Source organism: Juglans microcarpa x Juglans regia, chromosome 8S (assembly GCF_004785595.1).
Source record: "Juglans microcarpa x Juglans regia isolate MS1-56 chromosome 8S, Jm3101_v1.0, whole genome shotgun sequence".
Classification (NCBI taxonomy): domain Eukaryota; kingdom Viridiplantae; phylum Streptophyta; class Magnoliopsida; order Fagales; family Juglandaceae; genus Juglans; species Juglans microcarpa x Juglans regia.
In genome coordinates, this window is record NC_054609.1 from 9,367,777 (window position 1) to 9,395,687 (window position 27,911).

The 27,911-nt window shown below is 34.7% G+C and overlaps 2 protein-coding genes across 2 annotated transcripts; one reads left to right on the forward strand and one right to left on the reverse strand.

Annotated features, from left to right (window-relative positions):
- Window positions 1-13,069: 13,069 nt before the first annotated feature.
- LOC121244208 lies at window positions 13,070-13,972 on the reverse strand. Its single transcript, XM_041142231.1, has one exon. It carries the CDS (start codon window positions 13,970-13,972, stop codon window positions 13,070-13,072), a length of 903 nt encoding a protein of 300 aa, XP_040998165.1.
- A 5,110-nt stretch (window positions 13,973-19,082) lies between these two features.
- LOC121244807 (3-ketoacyl-CoA synthase 6-like) lies at window positions 19,083-21,171 on the forward strand. The gene has a single exon (XM_041143015.1). It carries the CDS (start codon window positions 19,198-19,200, stop codon window positions 20,686-20,688), a length of 1,491 nt encoding a protein of 496 aa, XP_040998949.1. The 5' UTR covers window positions 19,083-19,197; the 3' UTR covers window positions 20,689-21,171.
- The last annotated feature ends 6,740 nt before the right edge of the window (window positions 21,172-27,911 follow it).

Below are 27,911 nucleotides of genomic sequence, written 5' to 3' on the forward strand. Positions count from 1 at the left end.
TAGCCATACGAGTTTACCGCTCAGATATACCATTTAACTTTGGAGCCAGCCAGCCACGTAGCAATGTCAAGTCATATTAAAAAAAAAAAAAAAGGAACGTATGTAAGATTCTTTTTTCCTCAATTACTAGGCATATTCTCTTCGGATCCATTTTTCTATTTTTAACAGCAATGATTATAAAACAAGGCCCATCAATTGTAGGTTGTGATATTTCTTTAGTGCGATAGAATAGAAATGAAATTATGATTTTGGAAACAAGGTTGATTGATTGAAACTATTGGCAACATTATTGTTTGATCTTGAACAGAATGGTACATTTTGGGAGGTTTATTAAGGGATTTGATAATTGTTTGTAATCAATGAATCATTCTACAGATGCTTACTATCATGATAACAAATTAATACTGGTGATAATAATAAAAAATAAATTTATGTTTTTTTTAATATGACATGCTAGGTCTAGTGGTCCATATGGGATGACTAAGTAGCATATATATATAGGAAAACTCTAAACACCACACTACCGTCTTACTTTTATTTTTATCATCCAATAGTGATAAACGTGCCACATCTTATATAATGGAATGAAAGTGAGATGACAGTGTGGTATATAACATTACTCGTATATATATAGAGGTTCATGCATGTTAGAGGCTCAAAATCAAGACGTCTAGGAGGAGTGATATGGCACCTTGAGTTGATAGAGAGAGGCGGTAACAGAGGAAGCAAAGACTAAATTGGTGTGGCAACAATGAGCTTGGGTTCAAGGGGCAAGGTTGTAGGGAGAGATAGTGAGAGAAGGTAATTGGGGGAAACGAAAGGGGAAACTAAGGGAGGAAGGGATTATACACCCTTCATAAAAGAGTGTTCAATTTAATTTAGTATCAAAGAGATGTGTTTAAGTGCACAATCACTCTAAAATGAGGCCGCTTTCAGTATAGACACAAGTGTGATTTTCTATTTGTTCAATTCTGTTCTCAAATAATAGTAATTTGTACATAAAAGCATAAATTAAGTGGGTGCTTTATTTTAGAAACTTGAAACATTAGCTAATAGTTAATAGCCCAATAATAGCTAATAGTATATAAAATATATTCAAGTGTTTTAAAGAAGTGAAGTGTAGTGTAATTAAATATATTAACTAAATATTCTAATTAAGTATTTTTGAAAATATACCCGGCTATACTTGTTACTTTTTTGTATGTATTTTAATTATATATAAAATGTAACAAGTACATAAGTAAGGATTATATTAAATAATGATGTTAAAAAAAATTACATCATTTTAGAATTTACAACTTATTACATAAAAATTGTCTTATAACAAGCTATTTAAAAAATTATAAACAAACCATATATATTTATGAGGTCCAGTGTGATTAGTTCGAGGTGGAAAAATCTGACCTTGAGACCAGACTGAAAATCGAAATTTTCCTAAATATTGGACCAAGACCAACCGGTCCAATCCAACAATCATACCAAATCGGACTAGCCAACCTTAGGCCACCATGGGGTTGTTAGGACTCAGCAGCCCCTTGGTGGCCAACTCTTGCTATCTCATTATAAGATTTGGCCACGCATGTGGTGGCCAAGATGGGGTTGCTTGATCTCAACCATCATGCGGTTGGTTGGATTTAAGCACTACATGGTTGGCTACATTTTGCTAACCTAAGTGGTGGTCAGATCTTTGCCACAATTTGGTGGCCGGATCAGACACCTGTTGTTGAAAATTTCCTTTAAAATATTGACACTAAGCATGCAGTTGTTGATGATGTTTTCTATCACTTCGACAAAAACATTTCTATCATGAAGTTGGTATTGCTCCCTTTTTTGTCATCCAATTTGCAACCTATTACATGTGGGAAAATGTTGATGTGAACTATTGTGCTGTTGAGTAAATATAGTACCAAATCTCCCTCACCCCTTCCTCTGTACCAACCCTTTCTTGTGCCACCAATTTTGAATTCATTTCTATTTCCACTTGTCTCTAAGGTTGAAGCACTAGCAGAGAAGTAGTCCATTCAATAACGCCCTTGATTCAGTCATAGTCTTGGAGTACCAAGAGTAATGTTACATATCACACTCCCATCCTATTACGTAAAATGTGGCAATACTTTATGCAGTGGAATGAAAGTGAGATGAGAGTATGATATGCAGAATTTGTTTTCTTGTATCAAAGTCATAGCAAAACCTCTTTCATCTCTAATGACTCCACCACCTCTACAATTACTCGGGCTTTTAATGCTACTTTCACTCCCTCTTGCCTAGTTCCATACTCCTAGTCTCAGGCCCAAAGAGTTAGCAAAGAAATCCCACAGGGAAAATCCTAGTTCGCTTGACTACAATACATGGTCCAAGGATTCAACATTCGAGTGCTAGTAGTAGTTACATTTTGAGGCCAAGAGTATGGTCAATTTCTGGATATTGCAATCAAAAGCCAGTCCATTGAACAAACATTTCACATGAATATTGATATTCTTGAAGGCATATGTGGTACCACCAATATTTTGAATACCGTACCGGATGGCGTACCGGTCAAGGCACTGGAATGAAATATTTTGGTACCGGTACCGTTTCGGGATAGTCGATATATGAATAAATTATATATATAAATATATATAACAATTATATTCTAAAATAATAGTTTATATATGAATAAATTATATATAAATACATACATATATATATATAAATTATAAATAATCTAGTCTAAATTGGGGGTCAAAAAATGAACTTGTAGTTTGAAAAAATGGAAAAAAAAAAAATGAAGGCCGAAATATTGGCTGGTACAGGCCGAAATTTAGACCGAAACGGCCGGTACGGCCGGTATTTAAGCCGATACGAAATACAAATAGTATCTGTACCAGCCCAGTGGCCGGTACGGCAAATATCGGCCGTACCGGCTGGTACGAAACGATTTTTAAAACTTTGGGTACCACACCCACATAGTGCCCTGCACCCTTGGCCTGTGTAGTCTAGAGGTTGACCAGGCTGTAGATGCATGTAGATTTTGCCAGGGGAGGACATATTAGTTGGTCACATCCTTCTTTTAGATATATTTGTTTGTCTCAATTGCTGTGCAAAAGGCTCTCCCACCAGTTTGATCAATTTGGAGTTATTGCAACCACTTTAAGTGATCACCCTTTTTACTTGCAAGTTAATAAGGATAAAATGTTCCACTTTTTCCACCAGGGGACCTAAGTTGGTCCAACTTTCATACAAAGAGTAGAATTTTTCCTCTTTAAGTAACCAGCCTGTGCCTTTAATAAGTTTTGGAATCAAGGTTCTCACTAATTTCCTATATTCCACATATTGGAATCTCTTCATGAAGGTGCAATCAAGAATGGGTGAGGTTGATGCAAGTATTTGCACATGAAGAACATAGACCATTGGGGTTTCTCAGAGAAATTTCTAAGCAAACTTCATATGGAGAGCTTTTTCTTCTCATCTAGATCCCGAAAGTACAAACCACCTTTCTCGACAGGCATACTCATTTTCTCCCAAGCTACCCACTTCTTTTTCCTTTTTCCTTCAAAGCTTTCCCAAAAATGTTTGCAAACAACATGAATAATTCTTTAATAGTCTTCTTAGGAGCATTAAGTACTGATAATAAATGTACAAGAATGCTTGACAAGATGTGTTTGATGAGGCCCAATTTCTCCCGAATAATGATATACACACAACATATTGCACAATAATATTATAAAATGAGGGTATTTTTGTAAAATGATGTTACTTTTATAAGATATTTTACAAAAATACCCCTAAATTAAAATATAGTTGTATAAAGTATTGTAAAAAATGTTGTATAAATCATTTTCCATTTCCCCCACTTGATAACAGAGCTGACTTCCAACCTGCCAGTTTTTCCCAACTTTCAATACTAAAGTTCAAACAATCAGGATTTGATTTGTCTTGTATAGAGGGAAGCTCATAAGTAGATGCATGTAAATTTGGCCTCTTGAAATCCCATGGAGTTAATCCCAACCGATTACCTAGTTCTCGTGGCTCTAGCTAGAAAATGAATAGCAGATTTTGATTTGTTGACCCTTTGCCATGATATTCTTTCATAAAGCTAGAGGACTTTAACCCTGCAAGGATGATCTCGCTCCATTGAGGAAAATGAAGACATCATTTCATATAAAAGACATGAGATTAGTGCACATTTACTCTGGTTGAATTGGTACTATGATGCCCTCTTCAAAAGCTCTATGCAATAACCTTGAGTGTACTTCGATTGCAATAATAAAATGATACAGAGGTGATATAGAGAAACCTTTATATGTTCCATTCATCTACTGAAAGGGAAGGAGAGGCCATACTCCGGTTTTCTCTAGAATTCCGAAAAATGAAATGCCTCAAATACAATCATTACTAAACCCCACTCCTTTCAATCATAAGCTTTAGTCATATCCACCTAAATCATTATATTGCATCCCCTCACCTTCTTGTTCATGCTCTGGATCATTGCCTCGGCAATAGATATTGTCTCATGCATACTTCAACCCTAGAGGCTAGAGATAATAGACTAAGATCATTCTAGGCAGGAAGGAGGCTAGCCTACCAGCCAAGATCTTGGAGAAGATCTTACAAACCACTAAGCATAAGCTAATAGACGAAAACTTAGAAAAATTGTTGGGAATTTCTTCTTTTGGTTTAGTGACTATAAAGGAGGATGTAATAAAAGGGTGGTAGAGAATTGCCTTTAAAAAAGGTCATCTACTACAACATACCAGCAATATAAGAAGAAAGCTGAGCTACAAACCTGGGCCCAGGCTATTATCAATAGGTTTGCCAGCTAAGGCCTGTTTAAATTCCAGCAACAATGGAGTTTGACACAACACTATGTTGTCCTCATCTAAAATTATTGGAGAAATGATGGTGCTCAATTAAAGTTTGTTATCTCCCCATCAGAAGACATCACCTCTAAAAAATAATTGCAGTCAGCCTCATGAATCTCCTGTGGTGATTGTAGTTCTTTCCCATCTTCAAGGATCATCTTCTTAATAAGACTCTTTGGATGGAGGCATGGAAGATTCTTTGAGTTTGAATCTCCAAAACTCTAAAGACAAAGTATTTGAGTAATGCTATATGCTCCAAAGTACTTCCCATCTTTGTTTGAACGGGCCAAAGGCTCCTTAAAGGACACTCCTAGGAGAAGAGTATTTCATATTAGAAAAGTCTTTTGGGGTATTGTTTGGTGTTAGGATTATTCACCCTCAAAACCAACTTTTTTTGAGGAGAATTAATAATGACCAAATTTAAAGTAATAATTAATCTTGTTTACCTTAATTGTTTATACACATTACAAGAAAACTATTTATCTGTGGCTATTTATTTCCTATTAAAAGGACGATTTCTTGCCCAAATGAGTATATTTTCATTAGAAATAGTCATTCTCATCGCAAATGATTTGTTATAAATGTTCATTTTTCTTGTAGTGACGTACATATTGTATGGATGGACTAAATTTACAATTATAGTGAAATGCGATGCTTTCTTTAATTTTCATTTCACATGGTTTGCGATTATAATTTAATGGTGATAAGAATTGTAATTAACAAGAATTAAAGGGTTCCTTATGAGTAAAGAAAAAAATCTATTGTTAACCAAGAACATGATTGACAGAGGATGTTGGTTGACAATGGAACCCTCCGCATTCATGTTGTACTAATTCGAATTAAAACATATGAAGATAGAGGAGGATATACTATCATCACCACCAGCATTGCTACATGAGCTTGTTGGCACGAAGGTGTACCAGGGAGCCATAACTTTAATGGTTACTATATAAGTTAGCCAAATATTGTGACAGTAATGTTGGTTTTTAGTAGCAAAAGGCTCGTTGGCATGATCTTATGCAATCCAGGGGCACCTGATTACCTTGAACAAGATGATGGACATAACTTGAACCTACCATATGAAGAAGAACTTCCCAACAAGTGCGAGGGTAGGTAGAATGTGATTAGGCAAAAAAATAGTGACTAGGGAGTGTTATCTTCAAGCTTAAATGTTGCAATGAGACATGAGGTATATATGAACAACAATAGCAATAATAGGGGAATCTTCCTTACCAGCCAACCCTTCCCCTCACTTGGAAAAATAGTGATTTGCACGATGTTGGATGGAAATAGTTCCAAAGGGTGAGTTTTTCTTGAGATTCTTAGACACTAGGTGGGGTCTATAAGGAATTGGGGTTAATTTACAATTTAGGTAAAAAATCAAAGCTTATTATAGTACATATTTTATTTTCCTAAGTAATTTAGTTGCAAAGTCAAGAGTCTTGGACAAATTTCCTTACTTTCTTAATTCACTCTTTAGGAAACTTACTTCTCCGTTGCATAACTTGAACGAAACTTATTTTCTCATAAGGATTGAATTTCACAATACACTGTTTCACTTAGTACGTACACTTAGACAAGTTACCTCTCGACTATACTTATTAATTATATGATTCATGAATGTGGTTAACATTTTAGGATCATTCCCTTTTGATAACATATCTGAATTTCCACGAATACTCTCACCATTGTACTAATTATTAACAACATGTGCAAAAATTGTCGAGCTTTCTTCTAAAACATCTTGGTGGGTAAATCATGACCCCAAGTTTGGCATGAAGAATTATCCTAGTTTAACTCCTCTAGTCACTTTGGTGTTAACAAAAAGAAGTGGTGTCCCGAAGGGTTGACACTATGCTATTGACATCCTCGGAAGAGATGTAACGGTCTTGGGTTGCTAGGCTTGCCTTCTCGATGGTTGAGTCTAGAGAAGCTTAAGGTGGAGGATGGTCACACAGAGTCTAAGTGTTCTTGAGAAGAAATCAAACTGAAGAGTGTTACACGGAGTTGTGATGAAGAGAACTGGGATGTGCGCATGGGTTTATAATTAAGGGAAACCATGGCATATGATTAATAAGGATAAATTGGAGAAAGGGAATGGAGATGTTGAGGAATGTGGGTTATTCACGTTGCATTTTCATACATTGATTATCATTGTAGCTGTCATTGCATATGATCATGCATGTAGTCTTAGGATTAACTTGCTAAGATTTTATAATCTCAAGATGGCAGTCCTACTATAGTGCCAGATGTCGGTGATCAGCTTATAATTTTGACTTCCAAGTGCAGAAGCTGTCAAAGTAATACCAAGGTAAATCTCAAGATCGAATTCACAGGGACAATGGGAATTAAGCAAATATTTCATATTCGCAAGACAATATATTACCATTTATGGTGACAAGAAATTTCGAAAGGATAAGAAATCATTAAACTAAAAGATCTAGCAATGAACAAAAAAAGTAAGAAATGAGAAATAAATTCCAAAGGTTGACCACTAACTATGTCGACACCAAAATGGGGGCAATTTACTAAGGAAGTGTGGACTGAATTAAGAGTAAACTTATTGGTTGTTTTGAAGTTCAAGCACAAGTAAAACTGAAAATCAAGGTGAATCTATGTTTCTAAAATTATGAAGAACCAAGAGATTTAGAGGAAATGTATAGAAATTGAAGTAAACTTGTAAGAAATAATAAAACAAACACTTGGGATGCAACTTTCGCCCACTGATTTGGTGATGGATTTACTTCTATTTTCATCTTCTTTCAACCATTCTCTCATATCTAGAAATTATGGTCGGATAATATAACAATGAACCACAATTGTTTTAGCCTAATAAAACTATTTGACAGATTATATAACAACTATAAAATAGTGAAAGAAAACCATCAAAGTCTTGTTACTTGTTCAAGTATCAATTGTGCATTTATGCCTACAACTGAGCTAACCCAAGAACCAAGAACCTCAATCCTTTCTAGATGCAAATTGAAATATAATCCAACAAGTTAATCATCAAAATCACAAAATATTGAAGAAAATCTAACCCCAAATAGTCATGGGTTACTCCTTGAATCCCAAGCTAAAAATCTAACCTATCATCTTTAGATTAGCAAAATGCCCACAAAGAATAAACCTTAACATCTGAAGTTCCTCTCTAAAAGAAAACTGCCAAAAATGAAAAAGAAGTCCACCCTAAAACAAAACAAATTTCCGAAAATAAAGAAAAAACTGGGCACGACCCAAACAATTGCCGATAGAAAGAAAAACTGGTTCCCTCGTCTCAATGTGCTACTTAAACCACAGAAAATAATGCAAGAAAATAAAAATTGCTCCACCACTAGAATGCCAACCGACCCAGAGAAAACGAGGCCTCTTCCGCCTGATTCTGCTGCTGGTCCCATGCTCCACGTCCAACACACTTCACCTGATTTCCTCAGCTCTAAGAGTTGCTGAGTGGTTCACGTCTGCACGTTCCCTTCCATCAAGTGCCTACCCTCTGATTTCCAGCATGTAGCCCGTATACATGCTCATCGTTATTTTCCATTTCATGCCCTCGTACATGCGAGAATCCCACTCTGCTCTAACCATGTGGTTGGCTGTCTCACTCTCCATCCTTCATGACTTAGCAGACTTTAACTCCAATAATGACATCTGCTTTCATTCTTTCCAAATATGCCCTGCACATATAAGTATGATATGAATGTTTAATTATTTTGGAGGCAAATGTGAAACTTTTGTGTGCAAAATATGGGCATTGATTGATCTGGAGTCCGACACTAAAATTTGATGTGTAATTAAGTTGCTTAACTCTTATTTGATGAAACATATCATTCACTAAAACAACTTAATTATGCATTTTTAACATTTTATCACAACCCCCAAACTAGCTCTTTGCTAGTCTATAGCAAACAATGCGACAAAAAGAAATGAAGGATTAAGCTGCCCTCCAAGTTCACTGAACTCAAAAATCTCTACAAAAGATCAAATCGTATTGAAGTCTTGGGCATTAGAACGTAGTTAGGCCAGGTTATAGCTCAACACAAAGGTTTATAAAATTCTCAAGAACTTAAACTAGGGAAATGTATTTAAGTTACAGATTGTTGAGTGCATCAAGTGTGTGAACAGATTACCATTCGTTGTTTTCAAGATTTCTCATAGTAGTCTCAAACTAGCAACTTTTCAAGAAAAGCCAAAAGACCTTTCCTCCAATTCAAAACCATTACAGTGGTGGCTTTCACGCTATCACACGTTAAAGATTTTTTTCCTTTCTTACAAGAAAAAAAAATCCCGATTATAGGCGGTCTTTTTCAATGTACCTGCGAATGTTGTTGTTGTTGTTGTTGTTGTGTGTGTGTGTGTTTCTTTTTTTCTTTTTTTCATAGGAGTTTCTCCTTCACTTCTCCTAGGCCGTTAAGACATGGTTCATTGTAGTTCTTGCTAGTTGTTTGGACAAAGACCACTGACTAACATCGAACAAAACAACAAAAGTACTTGCTTGTGTCTATTGGGGTCATCAATCAATAGCTTTGGACTACATTGCCTAAGTTTGAGTTGCTAAGATGATTACAAATTCCTGTGTTGAACTTAAATCTGAACCAATGGAGATTAGTGTAGCCCAAGGCTGCCATTGTATGATCTTAGGTAGAGAAGTTTAAAAACAGTAACTTTGCAAAAATTAGATTCCACAATTCTAATTTATTGAAGACCAAGTGGTGGGAATGGAAGTACCTTAAGGTGAAAATTTAGCCAAAAAGTTTCATAAAAGTGAACATTCAAGAGAAACATCTAACATGTGAAAGAAAAATCAGATTCTCCACCCCCAACTGGAAATGATCATTGTCCTCAATGATAAAAGAAAAAAGAATGTCAAAAAAACAATAAAAAGGTGGTAGTGAAGGGGAAAGAAAAGGTACTTGTCTGAGAAGAAAAAGATAACAAGAGAAGAACAATGAAAAATAGAAGAGAGAAAACACACTTGCAGAAACTAAAAAGCAAAAATAGAAAAATGCAAGAAATAATCGAAATAAAATGACAGATAAGTCAAACATCAAGACTCGACTGGAGGGTCAGGGTCTAGTAAATGGATAGTGGTATCCTTTGGTGAAAAATTGTCAAGGAAAGGTTTGATCTCCTGTCCATTAACCTTAAAGATATTATAATCCATTGTGTGGATTGAGGATTTCAACAACCTCATGGGGAAACACTGTATGAACAATATAAGGACCACTCCATTTGGATTGAAATTTACCGGCAAACACATAGAGTCTAGAGCTATAGAGGAGAATCTTTTGATTGGGGAGAAAACTCTTCCTCAGAATGTGCTTATCATGGAAAGCATTAGTTTTCTCCTTGTAAAATTTGGCGTCATCGTAGGCATCGTGTCTCAACTCTTCTAATTCATTCAACTCCAATTTTCTCAAAACACTAGAATTGTTAGTAGAAAAGTTAAAGTATTTGACAGCCCAATAAGCCCTGTGTTCTAGCTCAATAGGGAGATGACACGTTTTACCGTAAATCAAATGATAGGGAGACATACCTAGGATAGTTTTAAAAGCTGTCCTATAAGCCCATAAAGTGTCCGAAAGCCTCAAAGACCAATCTTTCCTATTTAGGTTGACTGTATTTTCAAGAATGCCTTTGATCTCGCGGTTGGCCAACTCAGCTTGGCCATTGGTTTGAGGATGATAAGGAGTTAAAATTTTATGATAGACTCCATATTTTTTCATTAACGCCGCTAATGGTATATTACAAAAGTGGGAACCTCCATCACAAATTAAAACCCTTGGTATCCTAAACCGAGTGAAAATGTTGTCTTTCAAAAATTTCTAGACCACCCGATTGTTATTGGTCGTACATGGTATTGCCTCAACCCATTTAGAAACATAATCCACATCAAAAAAAATGTAAAGATAGCCAAAAGAAGATGGAAAAGGTCCCACCTAACTTTTGGCATGGTTCACATGCTTTACAAAAATTATAAGCATCCTTGAAATTTGGGGCCAATAATAACCACATTGCAAGATTTTAACCACTGTTTTCTTAGTTGAAAAGTGGCATCCACACGCACTAGCATGACATAAATTTAATATGTGTGGAATGTCAGAATTAGGCACATATCTCCTTAAAATTTGGTCGAAACAATATTTGAACAAATAAGGGTCATCATAAAAGAAAGATCTGACCTCCAATTTGAACTTTTTGATGTCTTGAGAGCTCTAATGTGGTGGGGTGTGTCCTGTTACCAAGAAATTTACAATATCAACAAACCAAGGCAAGGAATCAACAGCTAGAAGTTGTTCATCAGGAAATGAATCTGAAATAGGAGTGGAAGGTTCAGAATTTTCAACAATGAGTCGAGATAAGTGGTCGGCAACCACGTTTTCCACTCCCTTCTTATCCTTGATGCTGATATTAAATTTCTCCAATAGCAAAATCCACTTAATTAGTCGAGGTTTGACATCTTTCTTTGTGAGCAAATATCTAAGGGCTGCATGGTCAGTGAATATAATGATTGGAGAGCCTAAAATGTAAGCTCTAAATTTATCCAAAGCAAAAACAACTACTAGCAACTCCTTCGCAATGGTGGAGTAATTTTTCTGAGCCGTATCAAGTGTTTTGCTTGCATAGTAAATCACAAATGGAAGCTTACCTCTTTGCTGACCAAGGACAACACCTATGGCGAAATCACTAGCATCACACATGATTTCAAATGGCAATAACCAGTCAGTTGGTTGAATTATAGGTGCAATGACCACATCGATTTAAGTTACTCAAAAGCAAATTGACATGCATTAGTCAAATTAAAAACACAATCCTTAGCTAACAACTCATACAAAGGTCTCGATATGGAGCTAATGTTTTTGATGAAATGCCTATAGAACCCGGCATGTCCTAAAAATGATGTAATATCTTTGACTGATTTTGAAATAGGTAGCATCGATATTAGATCAATTTTGGACTTGTCAACTTCAATGCCTCGGGTTGAAATGATATGACCAAGAACAATACCTTGTTGCACCATAAAATGAGATTTTTTCTAAATTTAAAAGCAGTTTTTTCTCTTCACATCGAGCTAAGATAACAGTGAGGTTAGTAAGGTATGCATCAAACGAATCACCATAAACTGAAAATCATCCATAAACACCTCCAAGATATGCTCAATCATGTCACTAAATACTTAACATGCATTGCTGAAATGTGGTGGGTGCATTGCAAAGTCCAAAGGGCATTTTCCTAAATGCAAAAGTTCCAAACGAGCAAGTGAAAGTAGTTTTTTCTTGGTCTTCAGGGGCTATTTCAATTTGATAATATCTCGAAAAACCATCAAGAAAACAATAAAAACTATGGCCCGCAACTCTTTCCAAAGTTTGGTCTAAAAATGGTAATGGAAAATGGTCATTTCTTGTGACAACATTTAATTTTCTAAAATCAATGCATATCTCCATCCAGTGGTGGTCCTAGTGGGGATTAACTCATCTTTTTCATTTTTTACAATAGTAATCCCAGATTTCTTAGGAATTACTTGAGTAAGACTTACCTATTGATTATCCGATATGGGATAGATGATACCTACATCCAAGAGCTTCAAGACTTCATTTTTAACCACCTCCTTCATCGTAACCTCCTTTGCATCTCTCGAGTTGGTGATGAATTTACCTCTAGAAAAATTCAATGTGTGTAAATAGTGGGGTTGATTCCTCTGATGTCGGAAACTGACCATCCAAGTACTCCTTTATATTGCTTGAGGACCAGTAGGAGTTGCTCCTTTTGCTCAATCGACATAGAAGATGAGATAATACATGGAGAAGTGTTAGTTGGCCCAAGAAAAACATATTTCAGCGATTCAGGTAGTGGTTTCAAAACTGGAGATGGAAGGACTTCATCTGATGGTTGCTGGTTTATGGGTTGAAGTGGCAGGTCTTTAAATTTGAGTCGCCACAATGAGTCCTTTTTTTTATTTGCACCAGAATTTACTGCATTAGTATCCAACATCTCAATATTTTCTAAGGCTCTAGGTAAAACATGTTCCATTTGATTCTCTTGCTCTAATAAAAAAAATTCTTCAACAAGTAAAGATTCCAAACAATTCACTTCTTGGGGTTCTTTCAAATCTTGTGGTTGCTTACAAGTGTTGAACACATTTAACTCCAACGTCATATTTCCAAAAGTCAATTTAAGGATGCCACTTCGACAATTTATCAAAGCATTGGAAATGGCCAGAAATGGCCCCTCTAAAATGATGGGTGCTTAAAAACAGAATGAGGAGTTAATTGAACATCTAATAGTACAAAATCAACGGGATAATAAAATTTATCCACTTTCACCAATACATCTTCTACTACTCCTCTAGGCTTTTTAATTGAACGGTCATCTAATTGCAAAATGATAGAAGTTGGTTTCAACTCTCCCAAACCAAGTTGTTCATATGTGTTGTAAGGAAGCAAATTAACACTAGAACCTAAGTTTAGTAGTGCTTGGCCTATTTTAGAGCTTCCTATAACACAATCTATTGTTGGAGAACCTGGATCTTTATACTTAGGAGGAGTATTGGATTGGATAATGGCACTGACTTGTTCCGTGAGAAATGCCTTCTTTTGCACATTAAGTTTTCTTTTAACCGTATACAAATCCTTCAAAATTTTTGCATATGTTGGAATTTGCTGAATGGCATCAAGAAGATGAATGTTAATGCGCACTTGTCTAAAAATATCTAAAATCTCAGCATGATGTTTATCTTTATGTAAAGGAACCAATCTTTGAGGAAAAGGTGTCGGAAGAGTTACCTTTGGTTCCAAATAAACATCAACATCAGAATTTTTACCTTGTGCATTGGAATCGGAACTTTCACCTTTCTTGCCAAATTCATTACTCAATGTATCAACCTCCTTACCACTACGGAGAGTTATTATGGCCTTGCAAGTCTTGACATTTGCTTCAGAAGATGATGAAGACTCTATAGCAACAATTTGGACTTGAAGATTTGGTTGGGATTGAGATGAGAATTTTCCTTTCTCTTCTGCATTTATGGTTGTGTTCAGCTTGGTCAAATTATTCCTTATGTCATTGATGGCTTGAGAAGTTTGGTTATTTATGGTGGTTTGACTTTGCATGAACTGTTGAAGGGTGGCGGCCATTTGCTAAAATGGGTCATCCATGGGTTTTCTAGGTGCTGGAACTAGTGCATTTTCCTGGGTGTGAACTGAATATTGAGGTGCATCAGCTCTCGGATGTGCTGAACTCGTGGGATGATGATTTCTCCAACTGATGTTAGGGTGGTTTCTCCAACCTGCATTATATGTGTTAGAATATGGTGCATAAAAAGGCTTAGAAATCATGTTAACGGGGTGAGAAGCATCAAACAAGACTTCCTTAAAGGCTGGGAATGTAGAACAAACCTATTCAAACTCTTTGATATGAAGGTAAGGGTTCTCAGATTCCATGCCATGAAAATGTGGAATCAATGGGATCATTCTAAATTTGAAATTAAAGTTGTTTGCATTCACAGGTTGGATTATGCATGAGGGTATGCTAGTTCTGACAGGTTGTTAATAATCTCTAAGTGTCCTGTCCTGATTTACCATGTCCCTATCATGATGCTCATTTTCAGCCATGTTGCTATGAGTGTCAGATGATGATACAAGAGAAAGGGATGCAGAGTTAAAGAATGCTAGTGATTCTGTCCTAACCAATCGAGATGTTTGGTCTCTAGTCCAACCAGTTATACAAACAAGAGCAGAAAATAAAAGAGAATGATCGATAAACCAAAAAAAAAAAAAAAAACAAAAGCAAAAATAAAAAAATAAAAAAAAATAAAAGAAATTAGATGTCACCCAAACTGTGAAGAGGTTTACAGCATTAACCAAAAAGAATGCTTCTTAAAACGCCAATTGTCCCCTACAATGACGCCAAAAACTTGATCAACTTATAATTTCGACTTCCAAACGCAAAAGCTGTCAAAGTAATATCAGGGTAAATCCCAAGATCGAATTCACAGGGACAATGAGAATTAAGTAAACATTTCATATTCGTAAGATAACATATTACCATTTATGGTGACAAGAAATTTCGAAAGGATAAGAAAGCATTAAACTAAAAGATATAGCAATGAACAAAAAAAGTAAGAAATGAGAAATAAATTTCAAAGGTTGACCACTAACTATATTGACACAAAAATGGGGGCTATTTACTAAGGAAGTGTGGACTGAATTAAGAGTAAAATTATTGACTGTTTTGAAAGTTCAAGCACAAGTAAAATTGAAAATAAATGTGAATCTATGTTTCTAAAATTACCAAGAACCAAGAGATTTAGAATAAATGTATAGAAATTGAAGTAAACTTGTAAGAAATAGTAAAACAAACACTTGGGATGTGATTTTTGCCCACTGATTTGGTGATGGATTTACTTCAATCCTTTCTAGATGCAAATTGAAATATAATCCAACAAGTTAATCATCAAAATACAAAACATTGAAGAAAATCCAACCCCAAACAGTCATGGGTTACTTCTTGAATTCCAAATTAAAAATCTGGCTTATCATCTCTAGATTAGCAAAATGCCCGAAAAGAATAAACCGTAACATCTGAAGTTTCTCTCTAAAAGAAAACTGCCGAAAAAGAAAAGGAAGTCCCCCCCAAAACAAAACAAATTTCTGAAATTAAAGAAAAAACTGGGCACGTTCCAAAACAATTGCCGATAGAAAGAAAAACCGGTCTCGCCGTCTCAACGTGCTACTTAAACCACAGAAAAATAATGCAAGAAAATAAAAATTGCTCCAACCGTCTCAACGTGCTACTCTTTCGCTTGATTCTGCTGCTGGGTCCCGTGCTCCACGTCCAGCGCACGTCACTTGATTTCCACAGCTTTAAGAGTTGCTGAGTGGTTCACGTCTGCACGTTCCCTTCCATCAAGTGCCTACCCTTTGATTTCCAGCATGTAGCCCCGTAGACATGCTCAGCGTTATTCCATTCCATGCCCTCGTACTTGCGAGAATCCCACTATGTTCTAACAATGCAGTTGGCTGTCTCACTCTCCATCCTTCTTGACTTAGCACACTTTAACTCCAATAATGCCCTCTGCTTTCATTCTTTTCAAAAATGTCCTGCACATATAAGTATGATATAAGTGTTTAATTATTTTGGAGGCAAATGTGAAACTTTTGTGTGCAAGTTATGGGCATTGATTGATTTGGAGTCTGATACTAAAATTTGATGTGTAATTAAGTTGCTTAACTCTTATTTGATGAAACATATCATTCACTTAAACAACTTAATTATGCATTTCTAACCCTTTATCGGTCGGAACTGTATATTTTGAAAACCATTTACTAAGGGAGGAGTACGAGCTGGACCTGCAGTACTGTAGGAGCAAGCAGATATATGATTGAGGAGTTGTGGTCGGCAATCGGGAGAAGACTACATTCATAATCAATAGAGATTGAGTTATGTTACTATAAAGTAATGTTAAGACTGCATGGGAGATCTACTAATGGTTGGTAAACAAAAGCAAGGAAAGTTCACAAAATTACGCTGCCGATCTTGAAGAATCATTCAATGTCCTTACTGGATAGAATCAAACCGAACAACAGAAAAGTCATGTGCTTCTGGAGTCTCCCCACATCAAACAGTAATACTCATAGCAAGATTTATTTGCTGCGCAGGACCACTCTACAAGATAGAAGGCGATCGAGTCCTTGGCATCTAAACTGTATTGATAAAAATGCAAATTAGTAACAACTAGAAATAAACATCTTATAAGAAATTTTAGTAATTCTTATTAGAGTCTCTATTCCTACAAAAGAAAAAAAAAAATTCTAGCAATTTGAGAAAAAAATATAGTGCGATTTGAGTTTGGGAGCTTAAAAAGTGCTTTTAACAGTTTAAAAAGCTCATTTAAAATAGTATGTTTAATAAATTTATAGAAAGTGTTTTAAGTACCTCAAAAAAGCTAAAAATCCACTTTTTAAAAATGCACACTTTTGTTGAAAAATTCCTGCAAATAATGCTATATTTTAAAAAAACCACATCAACTAACTTTAAAAGCACTTTAGGAAAGTGCTTGTTTACCAAACAGTAATCAACTTTTTAATTAGTCTTTTAGTAAAATTACAATTTAATAGTGTTGCTATAAAAAACTCTATTTTCTAGAGCAATCTCAAATATGTATATTATCTAATATTGTATGTCCTCCCACCCCAATTTTTATTTTTTATTTTTATTTATTTATTTGTTCTAAACCCACATGAATCCAGCCTTTATGAATAGATCTTGTGACAATTATGGGTGCTACCCGCACCTTACTGGGACGAGGCTGCCCCTATCCCGCACCCCACCCCAGCATGGGAAGGGAAGGGAAGGGAAGGGAAGGGGGGGGGGGGGGGAGTTTAGCCTTCAGACCATTGAATCAGAAACAATGAACAAACCAACAAAGTTACAAAATACAAAATACAACACAAAATACCACAACACAACAATGAACCAAGTTATGAAATAGAAATCAAATCCACAATAATACATATCAAATCGGAACGAAGGAAACAAGAAAAAAAATCTAAACTAGCAAAAACAAAAATCTAAACACAATACACATCGATTGTAAGAGAGAGAGAGGGTCTAAGAGACTGAGAAGAAGAGGCGAGGAGGATAAAAAGAAAAGGACGCAGGCCGTGCCACAGTGACAACTATGAGAGGGTAGCAGCATGGATAAAGAGCCAAAAAGGAAAGATAGAGGTTGGAGACTAAAGAGATAATAGACTTCATGTAGATGGGGGAATGAGGGTTAGCTTAACCCTCCAAACAACGTCATTTCATATATATATATATATATATATATATATATATATATATATATTAGGGTGTGGGGTGCGGAAGGAGGCGGGCCTAGGTCAAGCCCGCCCCGCCCCTGCACTCTTTTTTCATGCGAATAGGGGCCCTCGCTCCCACATGGGATAGGCAAGGGCCGGGCAATGGACACAACGACTTTGATTTCTTTTGCAGCGATAGATTTTTTTGTCTAATGAATTGTAGTAGTCTATTTTTCTATTAAAGAAAAATATGAGAAGAAAAAAAAAAGAAAAAGGAAAAGAAAAACCAATGAGACCGGATTGATTAAAGACTCAGCTCCCAACCCCTTACTAACCCTAACCTCGGAAAAAAAAAAAAAAAAAAAAACGTTTTGACTTTTAAATTTTGGAGTTTTATGATCCGTACCTATCTCTCCATAGTTTCCCGATATAGCTGGATGAAGTCAATTAGTTAATAATTCCTGCCCCCACATGGGTGACACGTGGTAGTGGCTCCTAGCAACGTTAGTTATGATGATGTACTTCATTTCTTTGCATAGATTGATGGATCGGAAGCTATCTTCAAAATTTCTTGATCTAGAATACTCTAAATATGTATAAAATTGCTATAATAATATCCTAAAAACACTTGGTATAGTAATCTAATGGAGAGTTAACTTACCATCTTATAATTAAAAATTTACTGGATATGTCCTGTTAAAAAGTGAATAGACAATATTAAAAGATTGATAAAAAAAATTAACTTATTTTTTCACCTATAATAATCTTGTCTATTTATTTGTTAAAGAGTTAGTCTATATACAGTTCTTAAATGGGAACTGCATATGCAAACCCATACAATTTTGTTTAAAAAAATTTAAAATTACAATAATATTTTTTTTAAAATGATTTTTTTACCTTTTTATCTAATTTATCAATGAGACTGCATATGCAGTCCTCTATTCAGGACTACAAATAGGATTTTTCTTTATTAAATATGATGTATACAATAAGATTTTAAAAGAATGTAAGCCACACTTGTCTAATTGAAAGATAAATTGATACCAACAATCTATATTTCTAACCTATGATATTGCATGCATGTGTCAGTCTTTCCCAACCATATGGATATATTCCTCTCCAATGGGTATTTCAATCATATCATGACAGTGGGCAAAAGAAGTTAAAGAAGCCCATTATTGGCCAATAAACAAGAAGATAATTACCCAAAAAAGGGTCTAAAATGAATTGATAAGGCTAGCTAAATCAAACAAACAAAAAGAAAACATACAAGTTTTGCATAAGTAGCCTTGGGATTAGTTACATTTGGAAAGGGATAGTTATGCATCATATTAAAATAAAAGTTAAATGTGAGCGTTGAGCTACGTGTCGTCTTTCATTTAATCCTTTCATCTGCCTCCTTCATTGCACCCTGGTCCCATTTGCCTTTAAATCCCCAACTCCCTCCTCTCCTCCCACCAACTAATAGTTCCCCAACCAAACTCTAATCCTCATCTTCATCTTCGTCTTGTTCTTCTTCTTCCTCTTGACCTGATCTGATCTCTTTGTAATTAGTAAACATGCCTCCAAGTTTGCCGGACTTTTCCAACTCAGTCAAGCTCAAGTATGTCAAGCTTGGATACCAATACCTTGTCAACCATATTCTGACACTCACGCTTTTACCCATCATGGCTGCTATCTTTGTTGAGGTTCTCAGCATGGGGCCTGAGGAGATGTTGAATCTATGGAGGTCGCTCCAGTTTGACCTTGTTCAAATCCTTTGCTGCTCTTTTCTCATCATCTTCATCGCCACCTTCTACTTCATGTCAAAGCCGCGCAGCATCTTTCTCGTGGATTACGCCTGCTTCAAGCCGCCGATTACGTGCAGGGTTCCTTTTGCTACGTTCATGGAGCATTCGAGGCTTATTCTCAAGGACAAACCCAAGAGCGTTGAGTTTCAAATGAGAATCCTTGAGCGGTCTGGTTTGGGTGAAGAGACGTGTTTGCCTCCTGCAATTCATTATATCCCTCCGACCCCTAACATGGAGGCCGCGAGAGGAGAGGCTGAGCTTGTTATATTCTCCGCCATGGATTCTTTGTTTGAGAAAACAGGGCTCAAGCCTAAAGATATCGATATTCTCATCGTGAATTGTAGTCTGTTCTCTCCTACACCATCGCTGTCGGCCATGGTGATCAACAAGTACAAGCTCAGAAGCAACATCAAGAGCTTTAACCTCTCTGGGATGGGGTGCAGTGCGGGGCTTATCTCCATTGATTTAGCTCGTGATCTTCTTCAGGTTCATCCCAATTCGAATGCTGTTATTGTGAGCACAGAGATCATTACTCCCAACTATTACCAAGGAAATGAGAGAGCTATGCTTCTTCCCAACTGCCTTTTCCGAATGGGCGGAGCTTCAATTCTGCTAACAAATCGGAGGTCGGAACGACGACGAGCCAAGTACCGGTTAGTTCACGTCGTTCGAACGCATAAAGGAGCTGACGACAAAGCCTTCCGCTGTGTTTTCGAGGAAGAAGACAGAGAAGAAAAAGTCGGGATTTCTCTTTCCAAAGATCTCATGGCCATTGCCGGCGAGGCCTTGAAATCTAACATCACAACCATCGGGCCACTCGTCCTTCCCGCTTCCGAGCAACTCCTCTTCCTTCTCACCCTCATTGGCCGGAAAATCTTCAACCCCAAATGGAAGCCCTACATCCCCGACTTCAGGCAAGCCTTCGAGCACTTCTGCATCCACGCCGGCGGCCGAGCAGTGATTGATGAATTGCAGAAGAATCTGCAGCTCTCTGCAGAGCACGTTGAGGCCTCGAGAATGACACTCCACCGGTTCGGGAACACGTCGTCGTCGTCGCTATGGTACGAGCTGAGCTATATAGAGGCAAAGGGGAGGATGAAGAAAGGGGATAGAGTTTGGCAGATTGCGTTCGGAAGTGGGTTCAAGTGCAACAGTGCAGTGTGGAAGTGCAACAGAACCATCAAAACACCCATCAATGGACCTTGGGCAGATTGCATTGATCGATACCCAGTTCATATTCCTGAGGTTGTGAAGCTCTAGAGGCGCTCTACGTACGAATTGCTTCTGATTCGTGATGGTGCTGTGCTTCTTTGATTCAAGTCATTTTGCTTGCTTTTAACAGGCTGCTGGGTTCTGGCATTTACAGTACTGTTTCCTCCATAGCTGTTCATTTCTGATCTGCCACCTTCCCTTCTCCTTCTCCCTCTCTCGCCTTTTGTTTTTGCTTTTTATCTTTATTTTTTTTAAAATGTATATTTCTTGTCTACTTGCATAGAAACCCAATGCCTTTGATTTGGAGTAAAAAGAAATGAAAAATCAATGTCTTAGATATTGCGAGGAAAATACATGGAAAATATTATTAACGTTCGGGTTTGATACAAATTGAGGGTTTGTGGGTCTTGTAATAAAGCATAAATTGGTGGGAAATGCTACAATTGATTTATAAACATGTTTATGATTAATTTCCGTTGTGTTTAAAGCTTTACTATTAATTTAATAGAAAGGTTAGTTCTATTTGTCCTTCACTTTGCCTACTTATTAGTGCCCCTATAATCTAATTGTTAGAGAGAGTTTTTCTCCGAAATGGGTTGGAGTAAGTTTTCCTGTATTTCTAAATATGGGAAGTATCTATTAAGCATATGACAAGAATATGTTTTTCTAAAATTCTAATACAAAATATTGACCATCATGTGTCCCTTTCTTAAAACATTGTGGTGGTCATATGCTCAGGTGATACATATAAGTTTTTTAAAAGAGAAATGATTTGTACAAGTTTCAAATAGATAAGTTCTGCACACGCCTTTGTAAAAAAGTGAATCTCACCTTAAAAAAGTGTAAAAAAAACTATTCTTAATTAGTGTGAGCACTCATTTTTTTACAAAGGACTTGCACAAAACTTATATATTTAGAGCTTGTACCTTGCAATATTACTCTTTATAAAATGTGTTGGAAAAAAATATCTCCAACCTATTAGGAAGCCGAAAACTCTATCCACCCAATCTTATCTTATCTCGTACCTTACTCATCCAACCTTCTTTCCGCTCTCCGCAATGGCACTTCAATATTAGATAACCAAAATATTGAGTAACTCATTGGAAATTTGGAGTTTTACCTCACTAGCTAGAACATCATCAAATATTATACAAGTGCCACAAACCCTAGAAGGGTGTTTGTCTCATCATAACTCATAATAGTCATGCATGCTCTACTTAGAATAGTAAAGATCCATTATATTGGGACTTTAAAATTTCATGTTGATCATCTAATGAACATCCAAGTATATATGAGTCACATGGCTTGTATATATAGGTCCATTAAAATGTAGCAAATAAATTAAGACACTAGGAAAAAGGCTCATGTATAAATATTGCCAGATCTATATAGTTAATTATATAGTTAAAACCAAATCCCTGACCTTTCAAAACATGATCGATGCATGTTCTAGTTAGCTAGCTAATAGAGCTTTTACAAGCTTAATTAGCAATAAACCCTTCATTAAAAAATTACATACAATTGATAATCAGTACTTAGTCATACATCCAGATTAATTAATGCTCTTTATTTGATAAAAAAAAAATGAACTTAAAAAAAACCTTACCTAATTTCATGTCCACCTCCATGCTAGCAAGTATTTATTGATCTTAATTTGATCCCCACTCTATGTGTGAATGCAGCTTTATCATAGGCCAATGTTGCTGTTCCTCCATTGATGAGCTACATATATAATATGACAGGCGCAACAAGCTGGAAAAGGTTATATATTCATGAATTTCATGGCTGTATGTGATCCACAAATGCGAATACATTAATTACTTTGAAGCAACAACAATGCCAGTACAAAACGTTTGAGGCCAGGATTGAGCTGCATGCTAGCCTTCTGCTGAAAATTAAATGATCATGAGATCAATCCGTGACCTACGTCTTGTGCATGTATCTATGTGAAGTTGGAATATGCTGTATATATCCACGTGAAGCTTGAATAATATTTCTGAAGGCTTAATATTATAATCAGAGAAAAAAGAAAGAAAGAGCAAGATAATACATGTATGCATGCCATTATGTAATAATTTTTTCTTGAATTTTTATAATTTATATGATATAATTTATAGAGATATATTTTAGCTGCAAAGAGATTTCACGAATGTGAACTCACAAATTAATATGACTTGATATTTTACATCAGGATGTAAAGTAGATTTAATGTATTATATAATACATAAAACCAAGCCAATTTATGAATTTACTTTTATAAAATTTTTTTTGTAGATATAACACTTCTCTTATGTATATAAGGCAAACTGATGGAGGAACTGCCGTACTAGAATCAATGCATTCATTTCAAAAGAAAAAAAAAATAGATGGATCAAAAATATTTAGTTTATATATTTATTTATTACTAGTCTTTGGTCAATACATCAATCAATTTCTTGAATATCCTCATTACTATTTGATATCTAACAACGACAGTAACACCTAGCTATTATGTTATTAGTATTAGTTAGAATAGTTTAGAAGGAATTAATGCTTATGTTTTTCAAAAAGAATTTAAGGGTCCAAATTCAGTTGCTGAGCATGGCAAGTCTATTTTAAAGGATCGGACTTGTTGGATCTGTACTCATAGGCTAGGATTTAGTTAAGGCTCGACAGCAGCATTAGATAATCTCAACTTGGCTACCCCCAACTCTTTAGGTTTTCAAAATTAATTGGGATGCAACAATTGACAAGTCTAGATGCAAAATTGGTATTGGTCTGATTGTAAGAGATTGGAATGGGTTGGTGTTGGTAGCATCAAGACAATTTAGGTCACTTTATCCTGATCTTTTTCTAGCTAGCTGAATCTGTTGGGGTTATGGAAGCTGCCTGTTTTGGTTCTCACCTGGGACTTAAAAGGATAATACTAGAAGGGGATTCACTCCTAGTTACTCAAGTTATTAACAACAAAGTAGAGAACTGGTCTGCAGCTGGTATGATCATTGATGATATTAAGGGTTAGTTAATTGTTTATGATTCATGGTTAGTCTTACACATTCGAAGAGAGGGTAATAAGATAACTCATGTGCTTGCCAAGAATGCTCTTTTGTCTTCTACATCCTCTGTTGATGTAGGTAGTATTCCCTCTTGTATTCTTGATTACATTTGATGAATGATATAATGAAGAAGTTCTTTTTTCTTAAAAAAAAAATGATATCATACGTACAAAAAAAGAAAGACGGGCTAGATAACTTTAATCCTAAATTCTGCATGTAGTGAAGAGACTAAAATAGTAGATGTAAATGTCGTGTTTTATACGCCTTTGGGTTAGGTTCCGGTAACTCAGGTCTTCAGAATTTAGGCCTAGAAAAGATGGGAAATGAGGCAACTAGGAGAGGGCAACCTTGGGGTTGGGGAATCTCCGATGTCAAAGTTATTAAATTCTTTGAAAATTTGTAAATAAATAAGAAAGTGTAGGGATCAGAGAAAATTTCTTGTACCTGGGGCTTACTATTTATACCATGAGTTTTTTTTTTTTTTTGGGGAGGGGGGGGGGGGGAGGACAGGTCGTGTTTGTCTCTACGGAGTTCGTGCCCTTCATATTGTTCCTCCCGTTAGAGTTCTTTAATGTGGCATGGCTCTGCGACGGCACCATCAATGTGGCGTGTAGTCGGTAGTGATGCCATTAATGCAGTGTGATTCCCTGACCTTACTTTTATCCTTTGTGAGCCATTGATGTCCCCATATCAGTGGATCAAGGGTTCTTCGTATTTCCCGCTATGTTTCGTATCAGTTCCCAGGTTTCGAAACGTGGCTAAGTGATGTCAGACTGGTTCGTCTCATCAATCACTTGATCCCTTTCCCTAGCAGGCACCTTGCTTCATGGGTAGTCTTGGGACCTTGTGGCCAGGTATTGGGCTGAAGTCTAGTGGGCTTTGTGAAGTGGAAAAAATCCCCTTACAATAGAAATGCAAACCTACCTCCACTATCCCCCACCTGCAGCCTTTCCCAAGGACAAGAAATAGGCCGATGTAGTGGACTCAAACCCTAATCCCTGTCCAAAATATAGAAGAGGAAGGGTTGGTTCGGATAATAAAAATATCTTAGACTATTAGTAAAATAGTTTGTAAATAGTAGTAAAATAGTGTGTTAATAATAATAATAAAGTAGTTAATAATTTATGAATAGTAGTGAAATAGTTTGATAATATCTAAAAACAATTGTATTCTCAAACATGCCCAAAATCTAAAGCAATGGATTTGCTCCCGCTCTCTTTAGTATCATGAATTAAAAGATGTTGATATATATATATATATATATATATGTGTGTGTGTGTGTGTGTGTGTGTATGTGTATGAAAAATTCTACTTAATATCCTCACATCACATACTACATATGATTTTTTAATTTTTTTCTCTTATCAAATGTGTAGTGTATGGATGATGAGTAGAATAACTTAATTAGTTTAGGAAGAATAAAACAAAAAATAAAAAATAAAAATAAGTATGGTATATGAAGATGATGGTATATATATATATGCACATAAAATGATCCCCTTCCAATATTCTAGCTGCACTCACCAATTCATGCCTTATCAAACCATGAAAACGTAATATCATTTGTGCTTACAATTTCTTTTTTTTTAAAAAAAAAAAAAAATTAAATCCTCTATATTTTTTGTTTTCCAAGTTGACTTGTGCAAATAGAGGCAAATGTGGAATATGAACTTATGTAAACTTCACATTATTAAAAAAAAAAATGATATTTACAGTTTTAGAATGTATAAGCCATGTGCACCCATTTTAAAAAAAAAGTGATTAAATTTAGGACCTACATGAAAAAAATTATTTTTTTAATAGTATACTCCAACTTTTTTTCAAAAAGAGTACGTTGGATTTACACAATCTAAGACTGTAAATAATATTATTCTTATTCAAAATCCTGACACCTATATATATTAATATTAAACAATACTATAGAATGTATATACATGCGTTTATCAGTTTGAATTGGATCATCCTATCATCCTATTTAAACCAAGAATTAATAAACAAAATGGATCTTTATTACCTGACTATATAATCAAATACAAAACACTTTTCAATTTTTAATTTTCAACATTTTTATCTGATCATTACCTAATCATTATAAATTTTCCAAACATTCAAACAAAACACAAATAACAATACAACTTTTTTAAATTTCAAAACCAAAATAATATTGAAAAATTATAATCAAACAATATTTAATTTAATAATATTTTTATTTAATTTTTTTTCTCTTATTTCCTAAAACTTAATAAATATCTTAACTCAAATCATTTCATTATTATATAATTATAAACTATTTTACTACTATTTATAAATATATTGAGATATCCTAAATATCTAAACGGAAGTAAAATAATGTTTTGATGCTCGGACGTAGTGCTACAGCATATTTCGAGAGCTCGCAGATGCTTTTATATTTTTTTTGGAAATTAACTGACTTTAGTCTAACTCTATCGTATTAAAGAATACAAATAATGTACGTAGGACGGGAGATATTTAAACATGATCACCTTAACATGATGGTTAGATTGAATATCGACTTTTTTATTGCGGGATCATTTGCAATAGATGATTCAAAGCAATCCGACCATTATCTATACATCAGTTACTATTTATTTTTATACTCTATATTTGATAATTTTTTTTATAAAATGTAAAGTATGAGATAGTGAATATTAAATGATGAGAAAAATTATTTTATATAGAATATTGCTCCAACTAACAATATCGACCATATCATTTTTAGATTTTTTTTTAAAATTATTTTATTTTGAAATGATTATTGAGATCTCCATGAATATCCATTGATGCGTTTCTTTCTTATCATTCTACGTAGTGGGATTATGGGATAAAAATGGACAGATAGTCAAGTTGATCAAGTATTGTATAAGATCAGAAATAATAATTGTAGTCGTGAATCTGTAAGTACCGTACAATCATTTTGAAAAAAGTAAATAAATACAAAATTCATATAAAAAAATTAATTTTTTAATAATGGATCCTGCTCTTTTTTAAAATTATTACATGACATTTATGTAATTTACGACTGTATATAACATTACTTATTGTATAAACCCATGACACAAGTAGAATATGACATGAAATTGCTACAGCCAGGACAAGGGCATGGGCAAGGGGCCTTGGCCCCCCAAGGCTCTTACCAATAAAAAAAAAGAAGTATATATATTAACCTAGTGTTACTTGTTTATCTTAGTTTTAGAAAATGATTTATACATAATATTTTTTATAATATTTTATATAACTATATTTTAAATGAAAGATATTTTTATAAAACATCTTATAAAAATAACATCATTTTATAAAAATATCTTCATTTTATAATATTATTATGCAATAAATTATACAATATGTTGTGTTTATATCATTCCTCCTTAATTTTTTATACTTTTGTTCTTATTTTTTACCACACTTCATAACTGGCATTGGTCAATGTTCTTAAATGGTCACTCTTACAGGGGTGCCTTACAAATTGTCAATAATTTTTAAATAGATATTTCTTATAAATCACCAAATTAGAATTTGGTCTCATTTAAAATTTTATGTTAAATACATTTTATTTTCTTGTTTTATTTTAAGAAATTAAATTCGAATCTAATATTCAAATTAAATTATTTCTCTTTTAAAATTTATAATTATTTGCGTGAAATATATTTAACAAAAAATCTCTCACGTTCATTGAATAGCTAGCTACGCAATATGTAATAATTGAGCTCCTTAAAAAACTTTTAAATATGCGACGTTACTACTATATATTATTTAGCAAAATACAAAGCTTACTTTATGGTTTGTATATATTACCTCGATAGTCCAACTTCTCTTAATTGCAAATAGATGAAAAGCTTATATGTATAAATTATAATTAACGTTATTTATGGAAGAATGTAAATTTGAAATTTGTTTATTTTTTATCAATTTATTAAATGTATTTCTAAAAATTTTCGATTCAACTATTTCTTTTATATTTAAAGTATCCAATCCCTTCAAACTTATAATCCTGACTTTATTTCTTGTTATAGCTATAAAGAAAATTTATAAAAATAAATCTATAAATTAATATGAATTTATAAAATATGTTAGATTTATATTAAAATAAAAATAATCTTATAATTTAATGTATTATATTATATCACATTAATTTATAAATTTATTTTTAAAAAATTTTTTGTGACTAAAAAATGTATCAAATACTCATAAAAGCAAACAGTACCTTGGGCATCAGGA